The sequence below is a fragment of the Mycteria americana genome, chromosome 4 (genome assembly GCF_035582795.1).
Source record: "Mycteria americana isolate JAX WOST 10 ecotype Jacksonville Zoo and Gardens chromosome 4, USCA_MyAme_1.0, whole genome shotgun sequence".
In the NCBI taxonomy this organism is placed as follows: Eukaryota; Metazoa; Chordata; class Aves; order Ciconiiformes; family Ciconiidae; genus Mycteria; species Mycteria americana.
In genome coordinates this window covers 44177079-44199366 of record NC_134368.1, presented here as the reverse complement: position 1 = coordinate 44199366, position 22288 = coordinate 44177079, and the positions used below count along the sequence as shown (strand labels likewise).

General features: G+C 35.8%; 1 protein-coding gene across 2 annotated transcripts in view; it reads left to right on the top strand.

Moving 5' to 3' along the window:
- The window catches only part of PALLD (palladin, cytoskeletal associated protein), a 153063-nt gene that overhangs the window by 23468 nt on the left and 107307 nt on the right, over window positions 1–22288 (top strand). For both annotated transcript variants that reach the window (XM_075500337.1, XM_075500336.1), the window contains exons 3-9: window positions 412–478; window positions 1036–1141; window positions 2100–2174; window positions 4864–5005; window positions 5323–5346; window positions 13341–13460; window positions 14260–14602. In XM_075500337.1, coding sequence (XP_075356452.1) covers window positions 471–478; window positions 1036–1141; window positions 2100–2174; window positions 4864–5005; window positions 5323–5346; window positions 13341–13460; window positions 14260–14602 — 818 coding nt within the window. In that variant the 5' untranslated portion in view covers window positions 412–470. The remainder of the gene's footprint in view (window positions 1–411; window positions 479–1035; window positions 1142–2099; window positions 2175–4863; window positions 5006–5322; window positions 5347–13340; window positions 13461–14259; window positions 14603–22288) is intronic.

Here is a 22288-nt window from a genome sequence, read left to right as displayed (position 1 = left end):
AGTTGCTCTTACTTAAGGTTGAAGATTTGTTATCTGTGTATAAGCCATATGCTTGCTTATGCTTTAAGTTTTAACGTTCAAGTAAATAAAATCATACATTTCCAGTAGAGTAGTAGTAGTCAGCATTTTTTTTTTTTTATTTTTTGGCAAATTTGCTTCAATATGAAGGAAGACAGCTAAGAGCCTAGGGAAAACAGTTTGCAATTAAATTGCCATGGTTATGATTTCTGTGACTGTCTAAAGTAGATAGTTACAATCTTTATCAGATAAGAAAAACTGCAGTAGTTTATTAAAGAGAATTCTCAGCTCTTGAAGTGAAATGCAAAAGTAGCATAGTTTTTTCTTTGGAATTTAAACATTAAACAAAACAGTAAAAGGATATCAGATTATTGAAAATACTTTCTTTTCCAGGTGCCAGTTCCACAGATTCAGAGAGTGAAAGTTTAATATTCAAATCAAAATCTGGAGCTATGCCACAGTAAGTGTGCAAAGTAGAAGCAACACTATGCAAATGTTCTTGATAAGGGGCGCTGGAAAATCTTTGGTAGTTTTAGATCTCAATAAGCATCTGGGGTATATTTGTGTATGTCTTGTATTTTCTCCTTCTCTCATGTGATATAAATGTGTAGTATTATGACTGCAGATTGTATTAATGTGCTTGTTCTGTCAGAGAGGTCTGGCCCTACCCTGACAACTCTTTTGTTGATATCAACTCTTCGTATTCAGGAGTAACTTTAAGTTAACCAAGTCTTTATTTGTCATCACACAGCCCTGTGCCTCCAAAAAACCATGCAGAGGCCTACAATTAAAGAAGCAAAATATATTTTTGGTTTGTATCTTAAATCAGTACTTTTTATTGGGTGTAAACGTGAATTAGCCAAAGATTGTGTTCTACTCAAGTTCCTCCAATGTTGATCTTTTCAGCTGATAATGACATATTTAAAGATGTAGAAAATACAAGGTGGCTTATGGATTACAAACTAACATATTCTGATTTCAGATCTTATAAAGTGCTTACTGTTTTCTTTTTTTCAGGGCCCAAAAGAAAACCACCTCTGTTTCCTTGACAATAGGATCTTCTACACCAAAGTCTGGAGTCACCACAGCTGTAATTCAACCTATCTCTGTGCCCAGTCAGCAGGTATTTTTAGACACCAATTTTTAAATTAGTAAAAGTATTTTAAAATTTATTTCAAAATTTGTAAGTCCTGAAAAACTCTGTCATTTTGAGGAATTATATTATTGAACTGTAAACTTACGCTATTATATTAAGAATGATGATTTAAAAAAATTAAGTATATATCTAGTGAATGGGGCATAAAAGTTAATATACATATGGATTCTTACACAGTGTGTATCAACATAGCATGTGAGCAACTGACAAATCTGGTGATGATGAAAATTACAGAGTATATCACCTAAATAAGTGACTTGTTCCAATTCCAAAAGAATAGAATACAAATGAATGCCTACAATATTTTTTAGTAAAAGTTTTAAATTTTGTTATTAAATTAAATATTACTGTCATTTCTCTGGGCCTTTTAGAGAAAGTTAAATTTTACTATCCAGAAGTTAAATGTAGAAAATTGATGTTCATTAGTTTATACTAAGTTTTATTACCACTGTGGATGACTTAAGAGTTTGCATATAAATCATAAAATACAAATAAAATAAAAATCTGTCAGACTGTACATGGTAAATTCTTTTCCCTTACTTTGGTTAACTTTGATAAGCTTTTAGGTACCTGGATTTATTTATTACTACATCAGTCAAGGGATGTAGTAACAGGAGAGGCAAAAATGCTTCAGTGCAAAGGACTTGAATGATATTAACAGGAGTCAAACTCTCAAAATACTTCAAGGCAAAGACAGTTGGATACAAAATTCTCATGGGAAGTATAGAAGCCTTTAAAGCTTGCATTTTGATTCAGAAATATAACAGATGTGAAATAGTGATGTCACTCAAGAAGCATGCTAGAACGAGAACACCATAACAAGATTGTACATTTGAGAGTTTGCATTATTGCATAGATATATGCAGGCCATTTTATTGAAACCAATATTCTTTCCATTTTATAGCATTGTTGCATTGCTTTGCAGGTTCAAAGCCCTACTTCATACCTGCACCGTCTGGATGGACCCAAGCCTATCTATTCTGCACCCATTTTTACAAAGGTATGTTTTTATCCATCATGATTTTTATATCATACTAGTATAGTCCAGAAGGAAATATCAAAATGATATATCCTAATGCAGGAATATTTGATTGTGTTAAAACTTTTACAGTTTTCATTATCCTTTTCAGTATTAATGACTTCCTAAGAAAATACTTTTCCACTGCAACAATGAAGTTCTTATGCTTTCTACCCTATTAAAATCACTAGCAGAATTATATTAATATTCTGTATGTGTTTGTCTTATGCCCATGACTGTCCTCCATTGAGAAATCTTTGTAAAATAAAACAAAGTAGGCACCAATTACACATCATAGTCATGATAAATTATTGTGAATGAGGTTTTATCTACTAGCAGGAACAAATAACACAGGATTTTTACTTTGTTTTAGAAAAAGATCCACGCAGGTATGTTAGTTAAAAAAGCAGTTCAGATAGTCTTCATTGGGATGTCTTGTAAAATGTAAGGCATAGGATCATTTAGGTTGGAAAAGACCTTTAAGATCATCACATCCAACTGTTAACACTGCCAAGTCCACCACTAAACCATGTCCCTAAGCGCCACGTCTACACGTCTTTTAAATATGTCCAGGGATGGTGACTCCACCACTTCCCTGGGCAGCCTGTTCCAATGCTTGATAACCCTTTCGGTGAAGAAATTTTTCCTAATATCCAATCTAAACCTCCCCTGGCACAACTTGATAGGACGAGAGGAAAGAGCCTCACTTGTTACTTGGGAGAAGAGACCAACACCCACCTCACTACAACATCCTTTCAGGTAGTTGTAGAGAGCAATAAGGTCTCCCCTGAGCCTCCTTTTCTCCAGGCTAAACAACCCCAGTTCCCTCAGCCGCTCCTCATAAGACTTCTGCTCCAGACCCTTCACCGGCTTCGTTGCCCTTCTCTGGCCACGTTCCAGCACCTCAATGTGTTTCCTGTAGTGAGGGGCCCAAAACTGAACACAGTATTCGAGGTGCGGCCTCACCAGTGCCGAGTACAGGGGGACAATCACTTCCCTAGTCCTGCTGGTCACACCATTTCTGATACATGGACTTTCTAGAAGAGAAACTTTTATTCAGTAATTCTTAAGTAATTATTTAAGGCAATATTTATTTTCACATTCATCCCAAATCAAACTTTAGAACTGGGAATTAGGTAACAGTGAAAAGAAATACAGCATATTTCCCTAATCTCTAAAATACAACTTTAATCAAAAATAGGATTTTCATTGTGCTTCAAGCCATCATTTCCATAGCAGTAACTGTTACTTACCATTTGTTGACGTCAAAATGAGAAAAGAAGGGATTTCTGGATATTACTTCAGAAAAACAGTTGACTAAAAGCTAGTATGGAACAGCAAGTAGTTTTGCCTAGAGATAAGTAAGAGTAAGCCCGGTTCTCCACAACTGCCTAGCTTGGCTCCATCATATCCCTTTCTCATCTCAGGAAAGGTCTGATCCTATCCCTCATAATTCTGTACTGATACTGCAGGCATCACAGGAGAGTGGATAGTGGATGTGCAAGGGATTAGGGAATGTGGTTACTGCAAGGTAGGAAGGCAGGCAATTTCCTAGTAAGAGTGGGAAATAGGAGAAATCCAGCCCTCATTCAGAAACTACCAAAGCAATCAAAACTCCACTGTTCCTTCCCAGTCCTCATATCTCTTGTCCCTGAAATCCAGTATTAACTGGCTTAAGCCAGTTGGGACATACCAAACCAAAACAACTTTAATTACAGAAGAAATGAACCAGATACGTACAACAAAAATATACTTAATCCAGCTTCCTGACATACATTTCTTTCTCTACAAACTTCAGGGAACAACGCAAAGATTGTTAGGTTTCCATGTAACAAAATTCTTATGTATTTGATTAACTAGAGATCTATGAATAGTAAATAGGAATAACTCTGAGCTCAGACCTAACTTCAAGTGCTTTTCTGCATCAAGGCCTAAAACTTTATTAATAAACTGGAAAGGGAATGAGACAGACAGTACAGTAAAAAAGACTCTTTGATTTATAATCTTAAGATGGATAACAAAGGCAAAAACAGTGGCTGTCTCCTATCAATTCTGTTACTTAAAATACTGTGTTTCTCCTCTCTCACTGTAGTTCTTCATCAAAGATTTAGACTCTTCCTGAAATTTTTCAGATGTATATAAGAATTTATTACAGCCATAATACTGTCTCAGAAGGTATACATACACAAGCTAATATATCCTCATCATATTTGTGTCATCTAATTTTGCTTGGTTGGTTATAAATGGCTCAGAGGAAAAGCAACGCCACATTCTAGAGGTTGACCTGAAAGCAGCGCAGCTACTGTCTCGGAACCAACTCAATGTGTAGTCAGTTGCAGAATTTTCATTTCACCTTGTGGAAGAAGGATGAAAAATGAAAGGTCAGACTGCAACTATCTGCTTGTGATGGTCTGAGGAATTAAATACTTGTACACCTTTTCCATCTTTGGTCATATTAAGAATGTATTTGAAAATAACCTATTCACTCTTTTTAAACTATATAGCTGATACATTAAATATAATCAGAGTGAAAATACAGCTCACAGAAAATGTCTATTGCAAAAATGTAATGACACAATAAAATAGAGTTGAAATACAAAGGGAAGAAAAGACTATTTTTAAGAATGTAAATTGCTCCCAGTTCATTTGACTTGTAGTTGTTATATTTCAGGAGCTACAAAACTCCACAGCATCTGAGGGACAAGTCGTGGTATTGGAATGCAGGGTCAGAGGACCCCCTCCCATTCATGTTAAGTGGTTTCGACAGGGCGTTGAAATTCAAGATTCTCCAGACTTCAGAATTCTCCAAAAAAGTAAGGCAATAATCTGAAGTGTCTACTTTTGATACGGGGTGGGGAAAGATCATGAAATTAGTCTGTCGGGATTGAGTTTTGAATAGAGTCCTCTCTTCCTCACATTTCAGTGATTATAATGGCTAGAAGTAATAATTGAACTACTACTACTAACAGCCAAGTTAAGTCTTCCTTATTTTGTAATGTGTCTGCACATATTCTGTACTTGTCTACAGTATTTCAGTATAATATGTTCATTCAGTATACTGTTGTTTATTACTGTAATCTCTAATACCATTTTTCTTGTTTGTTTCCCCTCTTTATGATGTGATATGCAGAGCCACGATCTGCAACCGAACCTGGTAAGAATCATATGAAAAAATAATCTCTTGATTCACTAGCTCTTTGAGTTTGTACTGAAGCCATAAATAGAAAAGTGTTTCTGCTGAGCATTGGTAATTTGAAACCCCCTTAAAGTCAGTGTTTCTTTATCACACCTTCCATACTCTACACTGTCCTTTACATCAATTCCTTTAATAGTTAAACAGTAGATTCCTTTTAGACCAGCAAGGAGAGCTTAAACTTTTAAGTAAACTTCATTCTCAGAAAATGAGCTATTTGCGTGCTACTGAGGAAAAAGAACAAATCCCACAAAATTCCATTACCCAAATTGTACTCGTAAGAGTTTCATAACACCCAACCACTAAATGCTAGTTTTGCCAATCTAGCTTGGCAGATCCTCTAAAACAAGGGCACACTGAATTTTTCTAGCCTATTCGCAAGATGAAAGTCCTAGATTTCAGCAAGCAAAAAGTGTTCTTCCAACTACAGGTTTTCCCATTATACATCATTATATGCTGTGATAGTTTCTTGAATAGTAAGTGGATGCTAAAAGACTGAGAATGTTCTTTAATGTTTCTAAGTCAAACAACATGTAGAAGAGAAGACAGTGATACAGTCTGAGCCTTGCTTTAAGAGGGTGGCTGGTTGTGCTTGAATATGTTTGAATTTGGAGAGAGTTTTAATTATGGAGTAGAAAGGTAAAACAGAAAAGTTTTCTAAGACCGGGGCATTCCCGAAGAGTGTCTCTGAACTGAAGGACCTTAGCAATGGGGGGATGTTTTAAACTTTGAGGGGTTGCATTTGCAGTCTTTGGCTGCAGGGAGAACAGACTTAGCAGCTGAGTGATGTTTGTAAAGTAGCAGTGTGGCTGTGAGGATATGGACTAGGAAAAAAGCAGTGAAGGGTTAATCCTAGGAGAAATGCAGCTTTCTCTTAGCTTTCATGGAAAGGAGAGGAGGTGAAGAGGGGAAAAGCTTCGGCTTTTCTTTGTCAGTTATTCACTAATTTTCTTACTGTTTCACAAAATTGCTATTACCTATTTTACTTCATGACCATCATACATGTGCATGCACATACGTGTGTGCATGCGCACACACACATGCATGTTCTATCCTGACAGTTAATATTAATTGTGGTGTGCAGCATCATCACCGCTAGTAACAGCTGATGCCCAGAATACATGTGACTGAATGATTTGATTTATGGAGGCTTGAAATGTGAGCCATGTGAAGGAAAGAAGAGTGCTGGAAAACCAAATTAACCTCTGATGGGGAATTAAAACATGTCCGAGTACTAACAATGGGCTATTGGTAGTTTATAATCATAACCCAAACTTTAAGCTTTAAAATTGTAACTTACAGTACCAAACAGTTTGAGGAGAGTTTCAATATCATATCAAGCCTTTGGATATGAAAAGAAATAAAGGAGAATAGATTTGTGTTGAAATATGTTCAATTCTGTATCTTTCTTGGAACATTCTCCATTTTTAGCCCTTCACCCTCTTCAGGCAACATAATGTGTATAATGCTAGATGAACAAAATATTTTAGAATAGGAATGCAGTATTATCTAATAGAAAGGAGAAGCACTTGTTTGCTTGAGACAAAACGTTCAAATTCCATTGTGTGAATAGTTGAGTACAAAGGAAATCACATATTATGCCTCTTGCTAGAAGATTTTTTTTTCATGGACAGCTAAGTAATTTTCAGTATTGCTAGTTGCAAGGTTCGTATAGCCTATCTGACAGATATTACTGTGGAATAAGTAAGAATATTCATGATAGATCACAAAGCTAACAATTTCCTTTCATAACTACTACCTGAAATGGGAAATAGAAGGTGGGATTCTGAGCCCAAAAAGATCATCACTTTGCCAGCCCTCTCACGTACCTGAACCATCATGTTGATGGTGCTGAATGCTCTCCTTCTCATGTCTGGTTAGCTTGTAGACCCTGGGAGAAGATACCTGAAGCCTTCCAAAGAGTACTAGGGAATGGATCTTTACATGAAAGGTGCATTTCTTGAGTTTTCACAGGTACAGAAAAATTATTTAATATCAAGGTATCTCATACACTCTCAAGGTAGGTGGCAAGGCAAGAGTAGGAAGGCATCTCAAAATACTATTTTGGTATCTGTATTGTTGCAGTTTAATAGATGTAACAGTAGTGAATGCCTGACAGCAGTCTGTCTTTTTTTTTTTTTCTTTCATGCTTATAGTTGTGTTGTAATATTTATTTATAAACATCTTTCTGCTACCCAAAACCTATGAAAGAGTTTCAGTTTGGTATTTTGTTCTCCCTGGATTCATTGAGCTAAGTACTGTCCCTGTAAGATTTGTGCATGTATCAGTTCCTACTAAGCCTTATTAAATAATGTGCAGTGTCTTACTCTCCACTAAAATTAATGACAGTACACTTATTAGCTTATTTGTGTAGGAAATGACTCTGTGCATGCAAAGGGAATGTAAATAAAGTTTGGGCAAAATGTAAATATTTCCTTTTGGCATAAATGATGAGCAGTGTTTTGTGTATTAGTAGTAATACTGGTAATAAGTAACACTGTTTTTTAGGATGTCATGAAGGATCTTAAAATTTCTACAAGAGGAAGCTGGGTGGGTACCAGAAACATAATAGGTACAGCACTGGTTTGTGATGCAATTCATACTCTAAGAAGCCAGACAAAACAATATCTGCAGAGGAAATTGTTCATAAGCAAACACACAACTGCTATTCAGTGCAGATGGTGAAAAAGTGTGCAAAATTGATAGGGAAAGCAACATGCCTATGCTAGATAAGTATTCAGAATTTTGAAAGATGGACATGATTTCTAAACATTTTTCCAAGTGTACAACTTCCATGGAATTTTACATAAATTGTAACAAGTTGTAGTGTGACTTTAATTGCTGGTTGTCAACCAAAGTCCAACTGTCAATAAACACTTTATAGTGCTCAAAAACATTGGTTATCCTTTGCTAGGTCAGTACTAATGATTTAAAAGAAAAATGTTCCATGAACTCACACAGGTAAGAAATTAAGAAGCAAGGAGAGTTTTTTGGCTACTTTTTTTGGGTACATTCTATCTACCCTAATGTGTTTTGCACTCCTTTTTCTGTCTAGACAGAAATCAGTTTGCATCACAAATCTCTCCAGGCTGCTTTGTGAATTAATAGCTAGTCAGATTACTTAAAGCCAACATCACAGTTTGTCAAATTACCTGCTCTGTACTTCTTTCTTGGTCGTTTTGACTTTTATACTGATTGAATCCTTCAAAGAACAGGCTGCCTGAGAATGAAAAATCCCATGGAGTCATTTACCAGCTGTTGATATTTTGACCATTACTCAGCTGTCTGGAGGCAGCCACAAACTGTATTGAATTACACTAAAACAATTGTCTAATGGCACGTAAGAAGAAAACTATATGAAGTAATTTTTCTTAAGTTGCCAGGGAATTGCCACATATACATGCTTTTTTTTCCTAAGCACAATACTGTGTATGTTCACCAAAAACATCTCAAAAGATAGTCATCACTTCTCTTGGATTGTTCTTTCTTGTTCCCTGTTTGGCTGCTGCGTTCCAGAGTTTCAACTCTAGTATCTCCCTTAGAAATCCCACCCTATTTCTGCATAATGTTTGAAATTGAAAATATATGGCAAATGTTACAGAAATCTTTACTGCCTCCCCACACCAAGAAAATCAGCTTTCTGATAGCTGATGAAATTCAAAACACAGAAACTTCAGTAGGTCAGCATGTATGTTGGATCCTTGCATTTTTTAGTGAAAACAAAAGAATTATGACTAAGAGTCTGGCTCCCTCTTTTACTGCTCAGCAGTGAAAAAGGGCTTGAAGAGAGCAATCTCCAATGAGCTATACCTCAAGATGCCAAATGAAGAGAAAAACTGAAAATAAGCTAAAATTATCCTTCATTAAAGGTGGTCTGATCAACCTATGCACTATTGCTTGTCAATTACATTTTCAATTATGCTCTGCGCTCCCAAGGTGTACCTAAAGAATTCTGGTCCTGTCAGTGACCCCATCTGAAGTCTGACTGCTACGACTTGTCCTTGCTGGTTGATGCTTCCAAATTCAAAGTAAACCTCTGATCTTTTTTGTACTATGTGATTTTAAAAAAATCACTGCTATTCCTCTTCAATTGTAAATATTTAAAGCTTATTGGGGTTCATTAATCGTCACAGTTATGTTGCTGAATACATTGATTTCAGCTTCGATGTATACACCTGACTTACTTAACTTCAAACTAGCTGGCTTAGGCATTTACAGCATCATAACTGCCTTAGTGTAAACTTTAGCATAAACTTTCCCTTGACCCTGATAAATGGCTTAATTTCTCCTCAAACCTGAACACTGCTTTAGGGACTAAAGTCCATGCCGCCATAGCAGTATTCCCATTTATTGTACCTGAACTGGCTAGATAGCAGCCATCTTGGGTATTGATTACATATGCTGTAACCTAGGTTCTGTACTCTAAAACTGCATTACATTGCCCACAATCACATTTGCTGTTGTTCAGTTTTCTTCTCAGGATTTTGTAAGTGCTGTTTGAGATATCTTCAAACATAGTGAGGTCTGTATATCTTAGAAACTTGTCTCTTCATTTCTTGAGTGGTATAAAGCCTATTAAATGAACCAGAACTGCTGCCTGACTGGGTAAAGGTGTATACAATATCGATCGTCAGAAATGGATACATTAAATACTTTTTTTATTGTGTTATTGCAAGGTAAGATATCTACAGGTCTGCAATACTACCATCTGTAGATGCTACTCTGCATATTCAGTTCTTCTGTATTTTCACACTTCCCCATTCTCTTTTTATATAAAAGATATACAGATACCTAAATGAGAAGAAGTTACCTGATGAGCATCTTGCTTTCCTGTTAAACTGTAGTTAAACATCTGATGGATAGGGAAACAAGAGGGAGAATAAGAGACAAGTTGTCTATGAGATGGCAGGGTTGTGTTTGGTTGGATTTTTTACCAGGAAACCACCACTGTGACTACCTGCTGTCTTTGTGTAGCAGAAAACTTAAGGCTTTGAACCTACATCTATAGAAACAGCTCTGTTCATTGCATCATAATGAACAACTACTAATAAAAGACCGTACTTATTTCCCAGAACTGTATGTGCATTACAGTGGAGGAAGCTAATGATGGAGATGAAGGTGCAGATATAAGAACTACTCTACCATTAATGTAATACATAGAAACATTCTGAAGTAAACACATTGCCAGCGATGAAATTTGTTAAAATGCAACAGTTTTCTGTGTTACCAAAGATTATTCTTCCTAATGGACTCACGAACCATAAAGAGAAACAATTACTCTGTAAAATGTAATCTTTCTTTCTAAATAACTGACAAAATAGTCAAGTACTTGCATGCCTAAGCATTTTACATGTTTCAGTGAACAGAATGCTTTTGTATTCATTTAGTCAAGTGTTAAATATGTTTTAAGGCCCTGAGAACAGCATTTCAGAGCTGCTTTCTGGAACACATTTTTGTGATGAAATTATTTCTCAGCTGATGATTGCCGGGAAGTAGAACAGACATTATTTTCTTCAAATCATCAGATTATACTTAGCACAGTAACAGAAAGAAAAATAATTACAGAAGTCAGGATGTAAAGCTAGAAAAATACTCAGAGCGCTACGCATCCAGAGTGTGTTATGGAAATCTTTAAAGAACATTTCTTTTGTCAAATTAGTATTTTATTTCTATGCTTTCCACAGTAGTAAGCCTTTTAGCAAGGACCTGGAGGCCAGTGATTCTTGGTTTGGGAGGAGCAAAATAAATAAAGACAAGGGCAATGTGTTGCTCGCACATGCTTTTTTCCCAAGCTGCCTTTTGATTAGTTCTTGGGGTTTTTTATGTTTTCAGCTTAGCCAGTTTTTTCATGATTGATCACAAATGTGTTGTGCTCATCCGGCTGAGAAGACTGAGTTTTAAACTCTGATTATTTTCATCACTAATTTACTTTTAATTTCTTCTACAAGCATTACTGCAATTTGCCATGTATAATTTTCAAATATACTGCTTCAGTAAACAAACCACATCATGGTAGAATCCATTAGAGTTCTTTTATCATTGAAGAGTGAAGATCAGCTCTTCTCATGTGATTGTTTTACATACTTTAAAAACTGAAAGAATGTTATGCATTAATTAGCTCTGCTGTTTGGAAAATAGGAATTCTGCTGGTTGTTATATTTTGTAGTACCTTTGCCCTCATTCAAACAGCAGTTCTCAGCGTGGTGGGAGTGATTTTTCTTTCGCAGTCCTCAAATACCCAGCTTTCAGAATTCTGCTGTTAAATGAACAGGAAACTAGTATGCTGCATGTATCAGATGGCATCCCCAGAGTCAGTTCAATCCAGAAGTATGCATGTGTGGTTAACGATATAGCTTCAACTGCTTACGACACACCAAGACTCTAAAAAAAGCTGATCTCAGTAGTTCAAAAACTAGCTTGTGTTACCCGTTACTTTCCTGATAAGACCTTTCATGAGTCATTAATCTTCATCTGGGTCAGATAAGATCCAACGTGCTACAGTATTACCAGACATGCCTCTTGCAGCTACACAGAATGACTGGTTTGTGTTGCCAAAAAAAAAAAGCATGTTCTGCTGTCTGAAAAACAACTCTGTGCCAAATCTTTAGTTAGTCATTCATTTTTAGCCCATTTCCAGCACAGGAAGTTTTTGGATACGTTGTCATTTATAATTGGAAAAATTCCATAACTTTTTTGTTAACTGTCTAAACAAGACAGTGGTCCACCATTCCACAATGAAAATTAGGAAAGAAAAAAAAAAAAAGAACTATTAGAAAATGTTTTCCTTCTTTGAACTAAAAGAAGTGAAACTTACCTTACTGAACCTCTTCTACAGAATAATTTTCATGTGAAAGTTATTGGAGTCTGAAATGTTTTTCCTTGCTTTTTAGTTTGTTCTTATTAGCTATATTCCATTGATTTTGTGATAATATGTGGGATTTAATGTAAATGTCCAAAATGCAAAATGCCTTTTTTTTTTTTTTTAAATGAAACTGAATTCTATAAAACTTCCCTGCTTTGGTTTTGAGACTAGAAAATGAGCATAAGCAAAAGAAACTCCTAATTAATTAAGGAAACCTACAATGTAACATTGTCCAGGTCTAAAATTATCTAGGTATATTGTGCAAATACTAGGATTATTTAGATTAACTGTACTGTGAATTTTTAAAAAGATTAGAATACCATTGCAAGTAGAGATTAAATAAAGTGACTTCTTTGAAGAATCTGGAAAAAATACACCTAGATAATTAAATGTGCCTATTATAAATGGATGGAATTGATTATGAAAACATTACTGTGAGACCCAACGTGAAATATGAACCGTCCAGCCTTCATACAAGTTTTCTGACTGAGACGCTAGTATAATCAAAGCATATACTATGGCATATCAAAGTAGAATGAACAGATTTCAAACAGCTACAGAATACGTCTGTGTCACAGCATTCTGAAGTTTCTGGGGATGCTGTTTTGCCCTGTATTTTCAATTTATCCTTTCTCATTGCTGTGCAGACAGAGACAAAAATTATCTTCCCAGACTCTGTATAAAGGGAATATTTATGCATCCAGAGTTTTTAATTCTGGTCAGTTTATACAGAAAAGTTAATTGGAAGTGATGACAAAATACTTTCTGGTTTTTGTGTATGGAAATCAATATATTGATTTGTATGAATTAGTAGTATCCTGCATAAAAAATGAAGATATTGACTGCACAGACTTGTGATTGCAAAATTACTGTTCGAGACAGGCCCCTTTTGAAAACTTAGCTTGGTAAATTTACTTGGTTTAGATACAAAGTGATTTTCATTAATACCATTTATGTTGGAAGCTCTTCTGCAGTTCTTCCAGCATTTCTTTGTATAAGGAGCACTTTCTGGTGTCCTTCCAACATACAATGCAAAAACATTACATTACTTTAAATAGTTTATGATGCAGTTTATTTTCCTGTTTATTTCCAGAAGAGATATGTACCCTTGTAATTGCAGAAACTTTTCCTGAAGATTCAGGACTTTTCACATGCACAGCAACAAATGAACATGGTTCAGTAACAAGCAGTGCACAACTAACTGTCTGCTCAGGTATGTGATGAAGGGAAAGAATAATTTTTAATCTTAGATCTTAGATAATTAATTTACCTGTGAAGTTACCAGTCTGCTTCCCTTGTCGAAAAGGGCTGCTGTAAGACAGGGGTCTTGTCAACCTCAGAGCATTCATATAAAGCAAACGGAATGTTTTTATTGCCTCATTTCCTAGTTTAGTATTTTTATTCATGTAAAATACATTTTTAAAGTGTCTGCCACAAGCCTGGCAGATTTTTAAGCATTAGGGTTCTGGGACTAGATGGCAGCAGAGGCAAAATGAAAGCAGATGAAATTATGCTACCAAAGGTGGCATATGCCTTTTGTAAAATAAAAAACTGTGACATGATATGTTTAGTTTTGTAATATGTTTAAGTACATATCGTTGTGGAATGCACTAACCCAGCTGCCATTGCAAACATGCCATGTATACATACATCCTTCAGTATGTTTAAATCATTTGTTCTTAAATGATGCCAAGACTCCAGGAAGAGGAAATGCTGTTTCACAGATGTTGTTGTCCCATATTACTTGCCAATCTCAGTTGCTGGCTGGATTCCTGGAAAAGATTTAGAGGGATCCATAAGGTTCCTTATTGTGCCTTTTGCATGGGGCAAACTCAGAAAATGAATAGCCAGTCATGTATGTAATTCAGCGTGAATTATCAGCAGGAGGTCTAGAAAAATATCTGCACAGAACAAAAAAGATCTCATCTTTAACAAACTGAAAGTACAGCATGTATGTACCACGTACTTTGTCTATGACTTCTCAGAGAGACATTCTTTTTGATTTCTTTTAGCCAATTCAGAAAGCTCTAGTCATGAATCACTGACAAGAGAATCCAACAGTGATGATTTACATGATTTCCCACCACTTCCTCCAGTTGAAATTAGCTCTCTTGAGCTTCTGTCTAAGAAACATACAGACATCCACCAAGCAAACAACACTGAGTTGAGATCTGGTGTGACAGCTCTTCAACTACAGCTCAATTCATCTGAGGAAAAAACAAATGGCATCCATCCCATTCATGGAGTAAATGGAATGATTAACAGCAAGCCAAATGGTGATAAATCCATCCCATCTCCAGCTGTCTTGCTTTCACCCACGAAGGAGCCACCACCTGTGCTTGCCAAACCAAAGCTGTGAGTATTTTTTTGGGTGTGGTTTTTTTTGTTTCCTATAAACTTAATATTTGTTGAAAGCAAATTTTTGCCTGGAGCAATTTAGTGTTAGACAAATAATAGACAATGACTGTGCCTGTCCCTTAAACAATCTTCTTACTCCTGTGATTTATGTCCCAAAGAGCTAAATACAAAAAAGAACTGTGTTCTTTCTCGTAGTGCTACATCAAAGGGAAGCGCATTATATTTAAAAAATTCTATAGAAAGATTTAAGATAAAGTCACAAAAAAGAAATAAGTGGTAGTGGCTGTTGCTCTGCGCTTTTTATTCTTAGTTGCTGTATCTAAATGTCATAGTGGCCTGAGATTCTTGCATGCTATTCCTTTTTCAGCGCTCGTTAGCTATCTTTGTTCTGAATGTTCTTGGTTTTGTGTAGCCACTGGATATTCAGATGTGTAATGTTTGTATTATTTCTTACATTATATTTATATATAATATGTAACTCATTCTGCTGTGAGACAGATTACCATGGCTATTTTATAACTGAAAATCTCAAAATGAAAAGCTCAAGGCGGGGAGAGAGAAATAAGTGAAAAAAATCGTAGTAACATTTTTACCTTATGTTAGTGATGATACCATATTTATGCAAGAGTGATCGTATGCTGACTGTTAATTTATAGCTTGATTTTAGCATTGCACAGACTCCTCTTTTCCATCTGCCTCAAGAATTTTTGGAGTGTGACGAAGGAACTAAAATCCTGGTTTATTTCATATGCATCAATAATCAGAAGGGATTATTGATTATAAAAATGTGTTTAAGAAGAAGCATGACATACGGTCTTCAAGCCTAGCAAGGTCATTTGCTTAATTACATGTTTTCACAGGATAACTTGCAAAATATAAAAATGCTGTTCTTTTAGCAGTCATGTACTGATTTTAAACACACAAAAATACATGCTTGAGCCAGCAAGCCAACAGGGTTCCCTTTCTGCACTCACCACTTTTTTCTTTCTGTTGCTCTTTGTCATTCTAAGCAGTCTCTGACAACTCTAGAAGAGAAGGAGGAGTGGAAGAAGTAGACAGAGTGGTGGAAGAATAGTATATATGGTGGTGATTGCATGTATGGGAGGGACGTTGCTGAGGATGGCAACTTGCAGATGATACATGGTGTGGAGTGAGCCAGGTGGTCCTATACCCAGCACATCTGTTGCAAGGCCCATTTGTGAAGAAAGGAGACAGCAGCTCCAGCAGAGCCATAAAAATCAAATTTCACCCCAAAGCTTTCTTTCCCCAAAGTACGGTTGCCCTAGATAAAGGAGAGAAGGCTGTGTAATAGACTTCCCATTGTATAATGTTCACTGCTACTTGTTCAAACCTTGTTTTGTTTTGAACTAAAGATAGAGTCAACATATAAACAGAGGTGAACATTGTATACAGTGATGTGAGAGGGATGCTATTATGAGAATCCTTTCGGTTGCTGATGTCCAAATTGATGACCTTGGAATCCCTAGTGCAATTGCACCTGAGTCCTATATTTTGCCATTAACAACACTTGATGTGCAGGAGACTGATCTTGATTGCAGTCAAGATACGTGTTTTGCTTGGCCAAAGCCAGTGTAAGCCTACGCTGCTGTAGAGATGGAAATCTTGCCTTCCCCTCAGCCAAGTATTTTGTTCCCAAGCATAGTGATAGCACAAGAAAGGGAAAGGTGCTAACAGGAGGAGGAAAAGAAATGTCTGGCTGCAGAGACTTAAAATCAGCTTTCAGCATTTGGGAAACTGCATGCCAAGTCAAAGGTAACAAAATAATTGCATTAAAATTAGCTGAGTAGTAAAGTAGCTGTCTCAACCATGAGGGTGATCCCTCTTGAAGAGAACTCATCTATGGAGTTGTATCTGCCCATAGAGTGTTAGTATTTGATGATAGAAGCAGCTTATATTAGCAATGTCATAACAGCAAACATGTTTATTATAACCTATTTTTTTAAAATTATTTAAACATTTAAAGTAATGTTGTCTATGTAGAAACCCTGAAGCTTCTGAATATCATTAGTGAGTTTTATTTTTGATGAAGACTGACTCTGATTTTAAATTTCCTAATGAACCTTTTCTTTTCAAGCTTAACTCATAAATTACTTAACAGGTTTATCTGTGAACTCTCTGAAAATAGTTTATTCAGCGAACACTGAAAGTAATTGCAAAGAGTTTGGGAATGATGGGCTGGTTTTGGTTTGGTTTTTTTTTTATGATTATTATTATTTTTTAGTTTAACAAGGAGAGACTGAGTACCTTTTTGAAGTATGAAATACATTTGCACCGTGGCAATGCAGCTGTAACCAACACCTATAAATAGTGATTTACCACAATTCAGTCCAATGCAAGAGCTGGCATGCTACAGAGAGTTACTGTAGTTGTTTTCACGCTTGGAAAGTGTTTTTAAAGCCCTACAAAATGCTCAGTTTGTGGTTACAGACACTAAAGTTAAGTAATCCTTAAGCCATAATATTAGTTGTTGACTTAGTCTGGTGCTGAGAATATTTAAAACAGAGTTTAATGTGATAATACATAATTTTCTGGGGAAAAAAAAATATAGAATTAACTGGGAAAATAGTCAATACCAGATATTTTGCTAACACAGAATTTAGAAGACAATAATGCTAAATATGGTTAAAAGGCACAATATTTTGTCATGCCTTGTTTGCAACATGAGGTTATATAGACAAGAGAGGAAAAACTGTTGAACTGAGACCAAAAACCCCCACATTTCTGCAATTCTAATCTCTGCTGCTGTGACCTATATTAAGAGGCTGAGCTATTAGTTTGCATTGGACTTTTCCAGACAATATAGGTGTAATGCACAGATAAGCATTCAGAAGTGTCCCCATAAGCATATGGTATCTTCAGATACTTTGCATCTCTCAAAATTAGGCAAATAAGTGTTAATATTAATTTCAGTATGTAGTCTGCATGTGCAAGTGCTGCCTTAAACCTCTCATAATCCTCAGTCTGCCTGCAAAAAAGGCAGGACACTGTTCTGTAGAACTGTATATAACATGTCCATGGTTTCAAATGAAGAACTTCCATTCAGGTAGCCTAGTATTACTATTATTTTTCCATGTGTCTGTTACAGCAGTAACAGAAAAGAAGGTGGTGTTCATGCGGATACTGGATGTATCTATGTATGTGATGTTAGTTGGCTTTGTAATAACAAACCATCAGTTCAAGGTTCATAGACTTAATGTGATTACAGTGTAGTGCCAGAATTTCCTGACCGGAGAGCTTCTCTTCAAATGGCTACCATTTTATCCTCTTTGTGCTGGAGTGTTATTCTAGTCTGTCATATACAACGATCAGAAAGAGTAGTAGCTTAGCGGGAGTCGTTCTCTTCCATGCCTCTCCCTTGCAGATGCAGAGAGCGACTGTAGGTATTGATAGCCTTCTTTCTATAGTGAATGCATTAACATAAACTCAAAAGAAGCCAGTAGGAAGTGACACGTTTGACACCTTTAAAATTAGCACAGCAATACCTACCTCTGTAGACTGATCAATATTTTTTTAATTGTGTTATTGTGAGAAGTAGTATTGTTCATGGGCATGCATCACACATGCCGTGAAGATGAATGGGCAGAATTCCTAAATTCCATCTCACCCAGTTCTCTTTGACAATGCTTTTTTGCAGTGAAAGTGAAAGGTGGGTATTAATTTTGTAAAAAGAATACCTGTTAAAAGAGAAAAGCAGTAAGATATAATTTCTCACAGTTTATGAAGTTGTTGATAATTAGTATTTCCTTCAACAGACATGGCTATATTGTTTCCTGTTTTTTCTGAGGTTTGGTTTTTTTAAAAAATTTATTCAAAAGTCTTAGTTTTTTTTAAATAATACACAGAATAAATTAATCATAAACATAATTAAAAGGATATCAAGCATTTTATATGTAACATCAGTAAGGAAAAGATGAGACTATAATTATAAATTATTTCTTAAATATAAGGAGTTCATCTGGTCAATATGCATCAAATAGAAGAGGCTTTATGAGAGAATATACTAAGAAAAAAGGGTTTGTCTCCATTTGCTTTGGCTATTTGCTTACGCAGAAGTTGCAAATCCTGACAAGGAACAAGAAGTATTATAATGCCTCATGGCACACCTGTGGACTGAATGCAGTAGATTAGTTTAAACCAAGGTATTACTTGACTTCCTTAGTGATCTTAGATCACTGTGAAAAACTGTGAGACCACTGGGAGATGGAAGAGAGGAAATAGGAAGTGTTATGCAATATAGGTTGAAAGTCACATTTATTTATTATGCTCTGTATCTCACTGTTTTAAAGAATGAAGGGAGTGCTGTTTAGTTTTTACCAAGAAAAAAAATAGCTCAGTGGAACAAAGCCTCTGAGCATTTTGTGGTATGTTAGATTGATGTTTGCAGATAGAAGAGATGAAAAATTACACAGGTGATAGGATGTTGCAGCTGTAGAGCCAGCTACCTGCTAAAAAAGTATGCAAGGAGACCCAGTGAGAGGACTAGAATCAAAACTATCATTTTCTTTTCTTCAAGTTATAATGATGCTAAATCCTAAATCTTCCTACAAGTCTTTAAGCTGTTCTATCTTTATATCCTTATAAGTAAAAGAACACTGTTAAAAGCATGACTCTTTCCTAGAAAATTGCAAACAATTTAGGCACTATTTTTCTTTTGAGAAAGAAGACCCAATTTTTCTGAGAAAACTAGATTGTCTATACTTACAATGTTAAAAAAATGTAAGTATAAATTTATAATACTTGTGTGAAAATGCCGTAATTGAGTTGTATCGAGTTATATCAGCTCTAATGGAACTGCATTAACTTGAAGACATATAAAACTATTCCAGTTCCGCCTCAAAATTCTGTAACTACTGATCAGATGGATCTGATGCTGCACGTTAATAATCCATTTGTTCATACTATCCTAAATTCAGTTTTATGAGACAGATCTAATCCCAATAACTTTCATGATTCCTCATTTAGACACTTGGTCACATGAAAATGTGTCAATAATTTCTTTCATGTTCCTCAAAATAGTCACAAATAACTTGAATATTGAAATTATATGCTGGTCAGTCTGCTGTTAAAGGCAGCCTGCTCAGGCAGTAGAATGTCACTTTTTTCTTCTAGTTCCTACAGGTGACTAATGAAAACCTAAGAACAGATAGTAACTTGAAATTGTAAATAAAAATAATTTATCAGGTTTTTGTGCTTGTTCTGCTTTCAGTGACTTTAATTGCCTATTTCAGTCCAAGGAATAGCATGATCCAAAACCAGTGGCAGTTATTGCTGAGAAATTTCCTTTTTACCGATGTCTTTGTTAACATAGTGTGAAAGGGTATACATAAATGAACTTTAAGCCTTTTAAAATCTGCAACAATAGAAGTCTGAATCTCTTTGTAACAATGGATATCTACAACAAGAAAGGTTAAAGGTAGGTGAGAAACATATTTTTTTAGTTTTTTTCTTTCTTCTTTTGGCACTGATGTTTTCTGACCTTTAGTAGGTGGAGAGAACTAACTGTACATCCTGCTTACATAAAAGCTAATCAGTATTTTAACAGCAAAAGTCAAACATCCTTGAATCAGTTATAAAATATGTGTAGTGTATACCCTCCCAAAACTGCAGTATGTGTGTGCTGCCAGCATGATATGCACACAGGACTTCTGTGTTTTTCAGGTTTTTATTGTAACACTGAAAGTAATCCAGGTTATAGGATAAGCAGGGAAATGGAGGAAAATGAACACAGGTTCAGCCACTAGTTTGAGTCTGTGCATATTAAGTTTTTAGTTAAACACTTGCTGTAAGCTTGTGAAAATCTTTAGTGCTTCCAGAAGATTGCTCTCCCTCTCTTTTCTGCCTGGCTATTGCTTCATGCCTTTGTTGCCTCTTTCATGCCTTTGTTGCCTCTTCATACCTTTGTTGCCCGCTGTTACCCCCAGTTCCTCTCAAGGTATCAAGAGTACTAAGTACCAAGAGTAGGCTTTTTTCTAAGCAGCAAATAGAAACTAGAAGCGCGGCCTAAGTGCTAAGAACCTTCTTCATTTTCAGTTGGTGCTGGAAGTATATGGAATCGTGCGGATGCACAAATAACCAGACAGTGTTACAGAATAAAGCTAGCAAAGGTCAGGGGGAGTGTGGGACAGATCATGTGTTTTGGGGTGGCTTGGTTTTTTCTGTAACAAGATTGAGCAGATCAGTATGCCAGCAGTTTATGATGCACCTTTGAACCAGAAAATACAAGAGGAAATGTTGTACCATCCATCCGCACAAACAGCTTTTGGTAGTCATATGGTAATCGTGAATTAAAAGCATTGAGATGAAACGTTTTGACTTTTGAAACATTTCTGTTGGTTTTTTGTTTCTTTCCTTCTTGCTGAAATAACTGGATGGATTTAATACTTGGAAATGATCAAGCAAAGCAAATCCAAGTCTTCAGTTCTTCTAATATGCAGCATTTTCTGAGAGGTTCTCAGTGTGGTTTTTGGATAGGGAGTTTCTGTAGAAATGTTCAAGGATTCTCTTGGTATCACAGGATAGAGTTCTCAAACAAATTGATTAAATGGTTCCTTGCATTCTAATCCTTGCAGACTAATTATCATATGTACTTACTCCATATTTACATGGCTTTGAAAATGGCATGCAACCACATTTGCCTTGGTATTGTTTCATCCCTGACCTCATAATTATCCAATCTACACATAATTTTGAAAATGTAAAAATATCATCTTTTGCTGGGTAGAAGGAGGAAGGGAGGTGAGAAGGGATATAGTTTTTATTTTGCACTACCTTTGTTTTGCTCTGCCTCAATACAGACAAATCCATTTTCCAGGACTGCTGACTTTGGCTGTAGCAGGTAGATGCTGAACCTTGAAAACTGAGACAGATGGTGTTCATAATTTTATGTTTGGCTTTCAGGAAAGAGGAAAAGAGGAACACTAAATTTTAAAGTACCAATAATAGTATGTCTGTCATCTTTGCCTTCAGAGTGACTTCCCAGAGAAAGGTCCCTTTCAGTTCAGGCTAAGAGCTTTTAACGAATAGGACAGAAGATTGCACTGCCCCTTCCTTTGGCATCCAGGTCTGTCAAGAAATGAAAAAACCTCTGCATACAGCACTTAGTATTCTAATCCAAAATGAGAAACTGGAAATCCTTACTCAACCAAGACATGACATAGAAGTTGATTACTGTTAGAAAATACAGTTTGCCTTTTGGGAAAACCTGCTTGTAGTTTTTGTACAGGTTTTGACAGTACTTCTTATCATGTTCTTTGGTGAGTATAAAATTGATCAAGAAAGTGAAATGAAAGATCAACCAATATCAGTTTAAGAGACTGAGAGGTACTGGCCAAAGCTAGTTCTGCCAATATTCATTTTGTTTGGAAAATGTCTTCGGTAGAGTCAGGGTAGATAAATATACAGGTATAAAGTTCCTTTTGATAATATGAACTTTGAAGTATTATGGACACTTCAGTAGTCCATGATAGGCATAAATATAATTATGTGAATGGTAGTTGGGGTAAACAGCAGGTATTCTGTTTGAATGGAATTTGGAAGCTACATGACTTTGGTTTGAAATCTGCAAGAAAATTATTAGTAATTGCTCTATCATTCTTTCCTTCAAGAAATATAAAAAAGAAAGTAATTTGAGGATTCATTTAACAAGGATAATTTCTGAATAGC